Source organism: Desmodus rotundus, chromosome 7, assembly GCF_022682495.2.
Source record: "Desmodus rotundus isolate HL8 chromosome 7, HLdesRot8A.1, whole genome shotgun sequence".
Classification (NCBI taxonomy): domain Eukaryota; kingdom Metazoa; phylum Chordata; class Mammalia; order Chiroptera; family Phyllostomidae; genus Desmodus; species Desmodus rotundus.
The window spans coordinates 37,740,159-37,754,259 of NC_071393.1; the positions used below are offsets into that span (position 1 = coordinate 37,740,159).

The following is a 14,101-nucleotide window of genomic DNA, read 5'->3' on the forward strand; positions in this document are numbered from 1 at the left end:
CATATTTAAAATATGGACCGTTATTCTTATTGTTTAAAATGTTTAAGAAAATGTAGTTAAAAGTAAAGATATTGTGAGTTTATTTTTAAAAGCTTACAGACCTTTAAAAAAACCCTTTCCAAGTCGAAGGCTCTTCAACGATGTAACGTGTTGGAACGTAGAGCGTGTCCTGTAGAGTCACTTTGCTGGGCATGCGCCTGTGCCTGACTTCTTAACTGGTACACAGTGACATTAGAAAACTGAGTTGGCTAAACTATGCCAAACTTTGATATTTCAGCTAAAATAATTTCATATCTTATTATTAAGGAAGGGGCAAGTAATATATAAAATGTCAATCATTTTAATACAGTTAGATTAAGCTTTTTATTTCCAAAGAGAAGTGTTCTGAGTAACTTACATGCAAAAGGAAAATACATAGCGTACCACAGATATAGGGGTTCCAAAGTCTCTTCCATTAAAAAAATCTAGGAATCTATTTTAGAGCATGTGAACAAATTCAAATTAACCATGCCATTGAAGCTCAATTCTGGTGGAATTGAGCTCAAAGGTGGAGCTCAATTCTGCAGAATTTCATTTTGCAGAATGAAATGTTTCTACCCTAAAATGAGGCAAACATCCTACCTGCTGAAATCTGGGCACCATTCAATGTCATGGTTTCTCCAACTTTGCTCAGAGAAACACAAAGTAATGAGCTGGCTTGTCCCCCCAGCTCAGTCCTTCCGAACCTGAGTCCCGCAGGTCCAATTATTGATGGCCAAGCCAATTTAAACCATAAATTACTACTTACCTATTAGCCAAAGTTTTGGGTGTACATGCTTCCTTCTGCTACATACATTTTGATGTTTAAATTTCAATTTTAATAGCCTAACTGTGTAACTGCATCTTTAGTAACTAACCCACCAAATCTTTTTTTTTTTTTTTTTTTGAAGCAAACAAAGTAAAGAACGTCTGGTTTTAAAATTCAGAAGGCCATGTATGTAAAAATGCTTGGAGACTAAGCGCTATATATTCATATCACAGGACGACTGTTACTAACAGGGTGAGTGGCTTAGGGCCATTTAAATATTGAGGGTTTAAAAACACCTTTTCCAATGAGGTGATTAGAACCATCTTCTCCGGCACAAGACAAGTCCTTCTGGTTTTACGGAAGTCTACTTTTTATCTCTATCAAGCTTGGAGAGCCAGCCAATAAAAAATACAAATTGTTTCACAGGGGAATTTTGGGTTACGTCACAAATAATTAAAGGTAATTCAGGAAAATAACAGGGTAACTGAAAAACAAGTAAAAGTTGTTTTTTTAAAGTTGTACATTTTAAAAAAGCAATGATATGAATTTGAACTATTCATTTCCCCTATATTGCCTATTCTGCAGAACAAATGCATGCAAACAGCCAAATCAATTACATGAACCAAGTTGAATTTTTATACAAATACAGTTTACATAGCCAGAAATCCCAAAGTAAGAAAACCAAGCTTTCATCATTACCTTGAATATTGTGGGGAAAACCACCACTTATATCCAAAAAATGTTTCAGTGGTTGGAATTGTACAGTGGAAAAAATAGTTACTGCACAGTTCAAAAGCAGCCAGACAGACCTGTGCTCTCATGGCTTGTATATTTAATCTTGAGCAATTGTATGCGATTTTAACTTTTAAGATACACGGATTTCACAGGACGGAAGATTTAGCAGGGTAAGTTGGAGAGGGACAGAGAGCACTTGTGATGAGAAAATGACCATCCCAACCCCTGTGCACTTTAAAAGGGCGAATTTTATGGGATGAGAATTATATCTCGATAAAAACCGGAATTGACAAAAGAGGGTCCCAGGTGATGCTACGTCCCAAATGATGTGTATGCTCAGCGGCCAGAACCTCCCATTCTTCACCTCCGGAACCTCCCTTCACTGTAGCCTGCCCTTCCGTGTCCACTCTTTTTCCTTTGCCCATGTGGCCTCATGGAATATTGCCATAGACTCGGAGTTTCTCATGTCCCTCCTGCCCCCACGTCGCGGGGCATAGGAAGTTTACCTCACTTCCTGAATCACCCTGCCATTCACTCTGAGCGCTTCTTTCATTCTCCGGGCTCATCCCCTTTTTTGGGGGGGGAGATGGAATTTGTTGATATCATAAAGCTTTGACTACTGTTTTCTGAGACAAAGATAAAGTAAATGAATATTTGTCAAACGCTAATAAACGCCAGGGCCTCTGCTGGGTCCTGAATATCCAGGTCCTATTGCTGCTCAAGAACTCTTAAAAGGTCAGGATTCTCATTCCACACACTAGATGGAGACACTGAGCAGTTTCCATTCAGGCATCCAGTGGATATTCACCCGGGATGTGGATTTTATGTTCAGAGGGCACAACTTTAAAAATCGCTTATTGAATAGGGCTAACTCAAGTCAAGGAAAACTTACTACAATAACACAAAACTTACAAAACAGCGGCACTGTTTGCTGGGGCATTTGAACACAACCACACTTCAAATTACCCCCTGAAGAACACTTCCCATTCTAGGAGGCTGGCTGTTTATGGAGATGTGGATGAGTAGTACAAAAGAAAGGAGGAAACTCACAAAGACTATTTTTTTGCAACTAAAAATAACACACAAACCATTGAATGGGAACCTAGGCTTATTGCCACGTTGACGGCTCCGGGCTTTGCCAGAGCCAATGACACAGCTTTCCAGATTAACTGGGTTTGTCTCAGAGTTCCACCTGCCATCCCTTCCTCTTCCTACCAATAAAACGAAGTGAGGCTAATTCTGGTCGCGTTTGACTGGGCGGAGAAGGAACTGCTGCAGACCCTGGAGTTCTCGGTGATCCCGATACTCGATACTCGAAATTTGCAAAATGAAGGATCTCTCAACTGCTGCAGCCAGGGACTGCGGCATGGCCGATGCTCTTCCAGAAGAACTTGGCCCTGAGAACTGCTCCTGGGCATCGTCTCTTGGTACACCATCATGCTTGGAAAGAGACTGCCTGGGTTCAAATCCCAGCTCTACCTCTTCCTTGCTGTGCATCTCCCTGGGCCTGTGTCCTTATCTATGAAATGCAGATGGGAATAGCTCCTGTCCCTTAAGGCTGTTGAGAGTGTTCAGTGCCTGGCACAAGCCTGTGCTATTTATTTATTTATTTATTTATGTTTATTTCTTCTTCTTTTTTTAAAATTGTTTTCAAGTACAACTGCCTCCATTTTTAATTCCTGTTAAATAAGTAATTCAAAAATTAAAAATAATATTGTTTATTAAAAGACTTTAAGGAATTGCTTTCCTTATGGTATTTTGTTAACTGATTTGTACATGCTTACTTGTATTAGAAATGGGTAAAAATTAATTTGCAAGACCTCAATTGTTTTTGCATAAAATGCAATCAGCCAGAAACTTAGAAATCAACAAAGGTTTCCTTTTGCAGGAAAGTAGGTTAAAATGGCCTCTCGTTATTGATGATATTGGACAAAATGATTGCTGAGTGGCTCTGCAGCTATTCCGAAGATACGCGCATACTGTTGCCCCAGGGAGATGAAATAGAAAGAAGAGAAACATGGCTTTTGCTTTAGACCCCCAGGGAGTGAAGGTCCTGATAAGGTCATCAACTGCCCTGGCCACCTCACCATTCCCAGAACAAAGACTGACAGATTTCAGCCTCTCAAAGCCCCTCTCCTGCCTCACAGAGACAATTTAGCCTGCTAGAGAATTCATAACCATGTTTCTCTTGGAAAGAAAAAAGCATGGTTTACTGGTGTAAATATTAACCATTACTTGCAATTGGGACTTTGTAAACTTTCACCACCCAAGCAGCTCATTTCAAGGGCAAGGCAGTGCTCTGTCATTGCCAGTGGCCTCCTGCGTCTGAAAACCTCCACACACATGCTGCACCCATCACACGATCCTGGAGGAAATAAAGGCACTGGAATGACAGGCGGTGTCCTCCGGAAACAGACCAAGCTTACCCAAGTAGTTGTTGCTCTTGTGCATCTCGGTGATGTTGATTTTTGTGGCTCCTTGGGGAATCTCAACCACGCGGTGGTAGCCCAGGCTGGTGAGGGCGTGCTTGAACACGCCCGACACAACCTGACAGCCCGTGTTATCGCCTCCACACACCCCGCACTTGTCCACTACTTTCTCCGAGCCTAGGTAGTCGTCACAGCCGATGCTCTGCAAAGAGGTGGAAAACAGAAGACTCTTGTAGCATCTCTCAGGGGCATCCGGGGAAGGAGGGAGAGGGCTGAAGATCTAGTGGTGGGACTCGGATGGACCCTCCTCTTGCCCCATTCAATCCCTGCGGATGAGCAAGTTCATGTCTCCCTTCACGCAACAGATGTTCGCAGAGCAGCTGCTCTGGGCAAGGACATAGTGTGAAATGTACATTCTAGGGGCTGGGTGGGGACACAGACAGTGAACAGGACAAGTAAAAAAAGTAGTGTATTTGGTGGTGGTAAACGGGCAGAAGAATAATGCAGGAAAATGGGATAGGGAGCGTGTGGGGATACGAACACTCATCATACAGGTAGGACAGCGATGTTGTCCCGAAAATCCATCCCCCTGTAGGACTTGGACAGAGAAGAGGCTGGGCTGCGCTGGGATTTTTATACAAGGAAGTTCTTTGGGGCTGTGGTAAGTGTTATACCTCAAACTAGGGTTTGTCCCCGAGTCTTCTGTTCTAAATGACTTGATTCTACAAACACTTAGAGAAGTGCCCCCAGAAGACATGTTCTCAGGCCCAGTTTCCTAAGAAATTAAGTCAAATTGGTTGAGATCTGGGTCCCCACTGGTCACTGTGGCTCTGAGGAGCTGAGCACCAGAACTTCTGCTTGGCTCGCCCAAAGCACTTTCCCAGGGCAGCAAGTGCAGGGAAGAAGGGCCAGAAGCATCAGCAAACCGGATGACACGGGCGTCTAAATAAGGGGCACACACAGAGAGTACAGGCAGTCTCATCTGCATTTAAAGGAACTCTGAGTTCCCTGCATTTCACCCCCAAAGACAGCCCCCATTTCTCATTCCAAGATCTTTTTGCTTTATCTCCCCCATCCCCATTCATGGCTCTGTTGGGGCAATTTTATTTTGCATAAAAAAGTTAAACCTTGGATCAGAATAGAATGGTCTGCATGGAATCCTTTTCCACTCCTGGAATTGATGCTCCTGAATCCAAAATAGGGACACATGGTCTGAGTGAAGACCCCTGTCATACTTCCCCAGGAGATGGAGTCGGTGGACTGTAGTCTGGATAGTGCAGTAGTTGATGAGAGAATTATTTCACTGAGGAATGGGACTAGGGAATGGCACTTGACCTCAGAATGAAATTCTAAAACTTGAGACGCGTGTTTGCTGAACACAGGCTTGTACTGGTTTTTGAATTTTAATAATCAGATCTCACAGGGCAAAGTGGTCAGCAAACCATTCCAAGTCCACTTCTGACTCTGTTAAACGGCCCTGGGTCTGTGCACGGGGGTCCTACGGGTCAAACCGAACAGGCAGAGTCGAGGCAGGTGTTCATTCTTTCCCCCCCAACTTCACGTTTGATTGACACCTTTCTGCAGGCACCATGGGTCTGCATTATTACTTCCATATTCTCGAGTGCGCATTAGTCCGTCAGTAACAACGGACCTCTCTTCACAAATACCTTCTCTGCAAAACATTATTTCTGACAATAACAGAACATTACCTCAATATGTTCATCCACATCCAATTAGCCTTTCAAAACGCCGTGTTTGCTCAAATAGTTCTTGCCCCTGCCCCCTGCATATTTTAGCAGAAGTTTTTAAAAAAATATTTTGTGTGCATGATCTCCACCTCCTCAACTCTTCAGTTCTCCTTTGCTTTGAAACAAAAAAATGCCACCACCAACAGAGATTTTGGAAAGTAGATCCCATGTTGCCAAAGCAAGATCCTAACAGAATTAAGGAGATGCCTCTGACTGTCACTGATGGGGAACAGGGACAGAAAAGCCGGTCAGCACCCCTCTCTCCCTGTCTAGTGACATCTCACCCTCCCGCTTTCCCCACTGAAGGTCCATTCCTGATGCCCCCGACTTGCCTGTCCCAGACTGAGCTCATTCTCACGGGGTGCTCCATGTAAAGGGAGTAAAGTACATGGAGGCCCAGAGGGAAGAATGAACACCTGGAAAGTAAGAAGTAGGAAAGACTGACATGCTGTCGCTGAGAGGGATGAAATGAGGCTGTAGAATTCAGCTAAATTTGCCAAGAATCTTGTTCTCCAGGGTGAAGTATGGGAATTTTACCCAATGGGATCTGCAGTCACGGGACGTCTGAAGAGGGGGAGGGCGATGCTCTCCCTTACTTTTTCGGTTAATAACTTGGGTTGTAGCGTGGGTGCGTCCTCGAGTGGGGAGGGCCAGCACTCTAGTGAGTTTCTCTCTTGTAACAGGGCTTGGGGATATTTCAAGAGTGAATGAGGGCCGCCGAGGATGGGACAGACATTCCGTCAGCATCAGCCCTCAGCCCACTTAGGATGGGATGAGCACAAGGAAATCACACCATCATGGGTCGCTTCAGACACCCACAGACACAGACACAGACACAACGTCATTTTATCCTGTGGGGCAGACATTCTATTAAAATGTTCTGCACAGTGCGATGGATGCCCGCCCTCCCACCAGACTTCCTGCGCAGCGTGGCTACTCTGGGCGAATCTGGACACGGAGAGGGTGGGCAGCAGTGCTTCCTGGAAGATGTCCTGTAGCCCAAGGTTGGCTTCAGTGAGATGTATGGCCACACATGATGCCAAGTACTAAAGGGGTGACCTCCTGTCTCCTCGGTGCCCGGCTCTGGACTCTGAATATGCAATGTTCACTCCTCAAGAAAGAAATCAGAACAAGGAGTGTGGGAACCTTCCTTGTCGGGGCAACAAGGGCTGACAGCATCCTTCCAGTGTTGTAGTGGTTACCCAGGGTCTCCGAGAGACTTGGTTGCCACAGGGTTGCAAATGCCCCTTACACACTTCACAAAGCAGGAGGGACAACTTGGGGTCCTCAGTGAGAACTGGGCAGACGATGTACATGCAAGACAATTGCATACCTGACAACTGTCCCTTCTCCAGCACAGGGCTCTTGTGAGGGTCAGATGATGCGAAGAGGGAAAATTTGGATTGGGTGTCCCAGTATGGCATGGCTAAAGAAGTGACCTATGGGCCAGGACCTGAATGACAAGAGGGACTGGCCAGGGAGGATCTAAACATGCAAACATGCATTTTCTCCATGATGTGGTTGAGTGACCACACCAGGCAGGTGGGCTGGGAAAGCCCAGACTGCATCAGATTCCAGTTCTGCCTTTGGGAATGTGGGTCTGACTGGGGTGATGAGACAGATGTACGGACTTATTAGGCAAGAGAAGTCCTGAATTCTCCTTGTCATTCTGGGCCAGGATCAACTCTCTTTCAGGAAGCTGTTAATTAACAATTGGGTACATAGAGTCTCGGGGGTGTTGCAACATCCTAGCCTAAACTGGAGGAATGGTGATGGAGGGAAGGGGATTTGAGGGATGCTTAGCAAGCACAACGGACAGGTCTTTGTGACTGATTGGCTGGAGAAGGAGGAGTTTGAATCCCCCTCAGCACCATCATACCCACATTTACAGTCCTTTGAACATACATTTTTCTCACTTAACCTTAAAAGCAATCGACAAGTGATATTTCTAAAACTTGTAGGAAAGAAATTAGGTAATTGGCCCAAGGCCACGCTTGCTAACAAGAGCTGCAGCTGAGATGTTAACCATAACCCCATGCGTTAACCATTATGCAAAAATCCCCCCTCGCCCCAAGGATCAGAGGCCACGCTAAGGCTTCTAGCTCTGTTGAAGGAGAAGACAGTGGCGGTCACCTAAGTGCAGAGGAAGAAATTCAAGCACTGTTGCCATAGTCGCAGAGAGAGCCGGCCCACAGGTGACTGGCATTCTCCTCTTTCAACATCACGAAGCACCAGCCACACATGCATCTCTCCCCCATGGCCCGCTTTAGCCCTACACTCCACACACAGTGGGTGATTAAATATTTTTAGCTTATCTTCCTATTATATTAATGTATGTAGTGATAAATTTTTTAATTTTGAGATAGTTTAAGACTCACAAGAAGTTGCAAAAATAGTATAGAGTTTCAATGACCCTTCACCCAGCCTCCTGCAATTACATTACCTCATATAAGCACACCACGTTGTTAAAACCATATATATGTGTGTATATACATGTATGTATATATGCTGTTGCCATCAGTATGATATGTTAACTCAAGAGTAAACCTTACTTTGATTTTACCACTTTTTCTTGGTGTGCAGTTCTATGAAATTTTATCGCATGTCTAGATCCCTGTACTATGTTACTTTAAAGCAGCTGGTATTCTCCAGAACACAGCCGTGTAATTGATAAGTGGACCTGACGTCAGTTAGCGGGAGAAGCCGTTGGCAGGACAGAAAGGACGTTGGACTGGGACTCAGAAAACCTGGGTGTAGCCCTGGCTCGGTCCCTCCTGGCCTGTGAGGCTGGCGGGTCACTGCTCTGCAGGGTTGGAGCTGGAAACATTTTCACCACACCCAGATCTTTGAGCGGATAGCGCCCAGAAGTGAATTGGCCCGAATTCTGCTTTGTAGCTGAGGATACTGCTCAGTGGGTTTCTGATGGGTATGACTGAACAGTGCTGGCCTACGTCCCCAAACGCTGTCAGAGGCACCACCAAAGTGCCATCAGTGTGGGTCCTTAAGGTGGCCCCTGCTCTGCTGGACCTGGGTCACGTGCTGGCTCTGCCACTTGGGGGCGTTGTACATTTGACAGTGATTCCCTGGGCATTTTGAGCCTCGGTTTCTTCATCTGTGGCTGAGGATGGTACAGCATCTACCTCAGGGAGCTGATGGGAGACTCAGATGAGATAAACACGGAAGGCCCTCAGCAGAGTGCTGGTAATTGGGGGGCTTCATGGAAAACTGTTATTTTTACCATTGTCTCCATATATTGGTTTCATCTGGAATCTGTCTACTTTTAAGAAAATCCCATCACCATGTAACCACTTGGACCATATTTCTATAACACTCTTTATTATTTTTTAGTCACAGATAATCTCTTCTTTATTCAGAGAAATGTCGGAAAGTCTGAAGAGCTAAGAAAACGCCGAGGTCCAGCATGAAGGTCAGACACCCCCAGGGCCCTTCGCTCTTCCCGCTCCAGCAGCGCCTAGTGAAAAGCACCAGGGTGCACTGGCTCCCTGATCTCCCCTTATGTATTTACTTTTCTACTTTGCTCACCACGTCCCGCAGTTCCAAAGAGATACTTCCTGCGGTTACAAAGGCGATTGGACAACTATCAGACATCCCTGGTATTCTTCCAGTGATGTTTTGCAACATGTTGTAGGAAAATTTTACACGTCGCAAGCCATCCCAGGAGAGAATGTTCAAGAACTGCCCCCCACTGGTGTGCCACAATTAACCTAGAGGAAACTTCCTGAGGGAAATGAACAATCCGGATGACGTGTTTGGTGGTGAGTTTCCCAGGGAGGAGGCCTCTGCGGCCCAGGGCGGGCAGGCCCGTGCCAGGCGCGCCGTGGGGCTCTGAGCCTCTAACGGGAAGCAGATGTTCCCGTGTGCGCTCGATGGGCCGCCTCTGCCGGTTGGCTAGATGACCCCGACAGGTAAGACGACGTGCCTTAATGAATGGCCATGCTCTCGCAGCGTGCGGCGGGGCAGGGCATTATTAAACTGAGTAGTAGCTAACGCCACATTTACAGTGAGCCAATTCGTGGACACACAATACGGACGCCAACACTTTTATCCATGACACTCTGTTGAAAGAAACCCTTTGTATGTGATAAATCTCTCCCTCTTCTTAACGTGCAGAATGTAGATCAATCCGCCTTCCTGGAAAGCAATTTAGCAACATACACTGTTTGACCCAGTAATTCTTCTTCCAGGAATTTATCTAAGGAAATTATAAGAAATGAGGCCAACGATTTCTGTATGAAAGAGCCCCTCACAGGATTATTGTTAATAAAGAAATTGGAAACATCTTAAATTCTCTACATAGGGAAACAGTTAAACAATATATAGAAATTCTCTGGGAAAAACTGGAGGGGTTTTTTCCAGTTGTTATTCTCATTAAAATCTTCTCATGCTTGTGCTGGCAAGACTGACCCTCAGTGGTCCCTGAGGCAGCCCTACTATGTGCCAATGCAGTGTGGGCTGGAGAGACTGAAGGTGAAGCAGACCAGGCTCTGGCTTAGGGTCTGAATCGGGGGGTCAGCAACTACAACCCACAGGCCAAGCCTGACCCACTACCTGTTTTTGTAAATAAAGATTTATTGGAACACAAACATGCCCATTTGTTTATTCATTGTCTAGGGCTGCTTCGGTGTTACAACACAGGGTTCAGTAGATGCAACAGACAGTATGGCCCACGAAGCCTAAAATGTTTATGGTCTAGCCTTTTACAGTAACAAAATACCCATCCTGGTCTAAACGGACGGGCAGACACAATCCCATCACTCACCACGACACGGGAATGCTGAGAGGCAATGTGCAGAGCCCCGGGCAGCCAAGGCGGAGGCTCAGGGCGATGCTTTCAAATTTGCCCCTGCTTGCCCCCATCCTGAATCACAGGCACCCCCTCGATTTCTCCCAACGTGTCTCAAGACAAAACAGAAGGCAAGGAACTGTCAACTTATACCACAGTGGGCTTTGACTGTTATTTATTTATTTATTCCTCACTGGAGGAATTTATTGATTTTTAGAGAGCAAGGCAGGGAGAGAGAGAGAGAAACACCCACTGGCTGCTTCCTATACCCACCCTGACCGGGGATCAAACCTGCAACCTTTTGGTGTGCAGGATGCTGCTCGAACCAAGTGAGCTGCTGCTCCGGGGCTCCAATTGTTTCTTGAAAGCAGAAAGAAAACCCCACACCTTTCGAACAAAACCTCATGCAGAAGCACAGAACTCCAATATGCCAAGTGAGGAAAGTAGAACTGCTTTGACTACAGGGCAGCTGGCAGAGTGGAAACCCGTGTCGCTCTTCCTCGTGGCCTGGGCTTCTCAATCCTGGCCCCAGCGACATTTGGGCCAGACAGTTCTGCGTTGGGGGGGCTGACTTGTGAATTGCAGGATCGCCCTCATATGACACATTTCGCCAGACATTGCCAAGCATCGCCAGTGAGAACTGAATCACCCCTGGTTCAGAATCACAGCTCTCGTTTATTCTAAAGCTCATGGGGCACCTTGGGGGGATAGGGCAGAACCCCCAGAAGCTCTGAGACAATGGCATTTCCAAGAAGTGCAAAACAGTTCTTTGTCAGTGTTGGAGAAGCTAATGAGCCAAGAATACTTAATCATGCGGCTTTAAAATTACTTGCTCACTGTCACCAGACTAACTAGCAGCCTTCTAGAGTTCTCTCACCTTGCCTTTTGGTTTGACCAGCATGAGCAGGATTGTGTACGCAGGAGAGCAGAGTGTCTGGCCCACAGAAAGTGCTTAAAAAGTGTTTTTAGAATGAAAGAACAGCTGGTTGAGGAGTCTGGAGATCAAAGTTACAGGACCAATTGGCTCCTTGAACTGGGTCATCTCTAAGGTCTCTTCTGGTGCAAAATTGTTTCTGAAAAAACCAAAAATGAAGCCCTGATGTGAAGGCTCCCGCCCTATCTCCAGTCAGAGGAATCTGCTTCCTGTAGGCAAAGTTAAATTGGAAACAGGAATCAATGGGAAACAAACTGACAGTGTCATTCATGGGAAGGGAAGACGTGGTCCATGGGAAAAAGGGTATTTTGGCTTCCTTGATGGCAGTTGTGCAACCAATGATCTGGTTTTAATCGAGCTACGGTTGTCGCTTTCCAGTGCCTCCTCCTACTTCATGAGAGGAGAGCACCTTACCGAGCGCCTCAGCGGGAGGAAAATGCTGGCACTGTTAGACGATGAAATTGAGAGGAATCAACTACAGCCATGTTTACCAATCTGAAGCAAGGAGCCCTGAGAGGGGAACATTTCACGTGCTGTCAAGGGAATTGCCCCGACCCCGGACCCCAGTGGTCTTTCCCTGGAGAGTGGGGCATTCCAAACTCCAAAATCCCATCACTTCACTTTCATGGTCTTCCTCCCCAATGGACTGGAATTGGGGGGGGGGCGGGGCATGGAGTGAATCACTACTACAACAATTGCTCTATTATGAAAGTAAGGTATCCACGTAGAATAGTAGGAACCTGTGGATCTTTCTCTTTACTTTTAAAGTGTAAGGCTGTATGGTGAATTTTATAGTGTTTAAAATATCTGGTCAGATTATATTGTAACTCTATGGGGCCCCAGGAAGGCCCAGGACCATATGAAACAGGTCTGCTAGAGGCTGTGGGTTTGGGAAGCTAAGAGGTAAGGAATAGGAAGTTTCCTGCAGAAAGGACCACAGAGGTGCTGTCTATACTGGCAAATTCTGGAAGCCATCATATCAACAAAAAAGGCATTGGGCTGATGAACTTTGCTCCAGGGTGGCGGCTGCTTGCACACTGGCCCCACTTACACGGCCCCCCGGGTGCAGGCAGCCCATGTCCACAGGTGTGGGACACAACCAGAGGACTGTGGGTGAATCCAGCCCCTGGGAGCAATGATGGAGACTCAGGCAGGTAGGTGTCCTTGTCATATCCTCGACACGCAGCCTATCCCCTAACATGCTTGTTTGCATTTTTCTCCACAAGATGGCACCTCCAAGCCTTCCTAAAAGAGTAGTTACCTAGCAATTAGTTTAGGGACAAGAAACAAGTGGTTAAACATTTAAAGGAATGATAGCTGGGAGACACAGGAAGGGTGAACCTGGTGATTCAGGCCGACTGCGTGTTAATTGCGTGCCTATGTGCAAGTTTCTGCCATGTTGCTGAGGTCTGATTTTCATTTCTCAAAATGTTTCTGTGGAACATTTAAAAATGCAGGAGGGATATTCAGGACATTATTTTCAGCATGTTCAAGAGAATGCTTTAAAATCTGTGTAAATGAATTCAACCTTTGGGGGTACTGGGGCTTTTTAGATGGCCCTGGGTGGTGATCTTCAGGGATTGCTGAGAAGACTGGTTGGTGGCGGGGAGGAGATGCTGAGAGCAAAGCCTGGTTACCAAAGCATGGGGCCTCGAGTCCTGAGACTCTGCTGTGGGGCCATGGCCTACTGAGATGCTATTTTTGAAGACACAGGCAGTGGATTGCAGTTGGAAGAGACACAGACACCTGCAGTGAGATGAGCACAGAGGGATGGGGGCCTGGACCAGAGAGATGGAGTTAGAATGGAGGGCAAGGGCACAGCGACGCTATGCTGAAGGAAGGGCCAGTGGACTGAAGGACTGTCTATTGAAGGTGAACCAAGGAAGACTGTGGGGTCTGAGGACCTAGGTGAACAGTACGTAACTTTGCCTGTTTCAGGCAGAAACTTTACTGGAGGGGAGGCCTCTCTGATGGAGTCATCTTAGAGCAAGGGTCTCAGTGTGAATCTTGACAATCAGCAATGCATTCATTGAATTTAGCCATATTAATTCTCTCTCCCTTTCTCATTGGAACTTTCTTCTAGAACCCTCAACATTTTTAGTCTAGCGTTTTGGCAGGAAATGTTTCAAAGTGTATTTTATACTTCTCTGCTATTTTTTTCTTTGTGGATCAGAAATAATGAGCATTACTTGATCTTCTCTAGCCCCTTGTTACTCAGAGTGTGGTCTGGGGACCAGCTGCACAGGCGTTAGCTGAAAGAAAGCCTGTTTGCAATCTTGGGCCCCAGCCCAGGCTTAGAGAATTCAAATCTGCATTTAGGCAGCATCCTCAGGTGATTCCCGTGTCTTATGGAATGATTTGCATTTTCAGGTCACTTTTTGCTTACTGTGTGGACTTCCTGCTTTTCTCGAGTTGCGCACCAACCCCTAAATGACAACATTCTCCCATCCAGGCAAAAAACGAAATACCACACCATGGCCCTTTTGCTTACAAACCAACAAGCAATAATGCCTGTGGAAAGTTTTCCTCTGTGTGATTTTTAATGGGGACAGGGGCGGCGGTAAGACACATGTTTGCAGTCCCCTGAGAATCTCAGTACTGGACCACAGGAAGGACCCTGGGAACACCAGCCTCTTGCTCCATGGGTGACAAACCAAGTCCTGG

At 46.1% G+C, this 14,101-nt stretch overlaps 1 protein-coding gene across 4 annotated transcripts in view; it reads right to left on the reverse strand.

The window, feature by feature from the left end:
• The window catches only part of THSD4 (thrombospondin type 1 domain containing 4), a 547,394-nt gene that overhangs the window by 90,575 nt on the left and 442,718 nt on the right, over window positions 1–14,101 (reverse strand). For all 4 annotated transcript variants that reach the window (XM_053928849.1, XM_053928850.1, XM_053928851.1 and 1 more), the window contains one exon: window positions 3,949–4,153. In XM_053928849.1, the coding sequence (XP_053784824.1) occupies window positions 3,949–4,153 (205 nt within the window). The remainder of the gene's footprint in view (window positions 1–3,948; window positions 4,154–14,101) is intronic.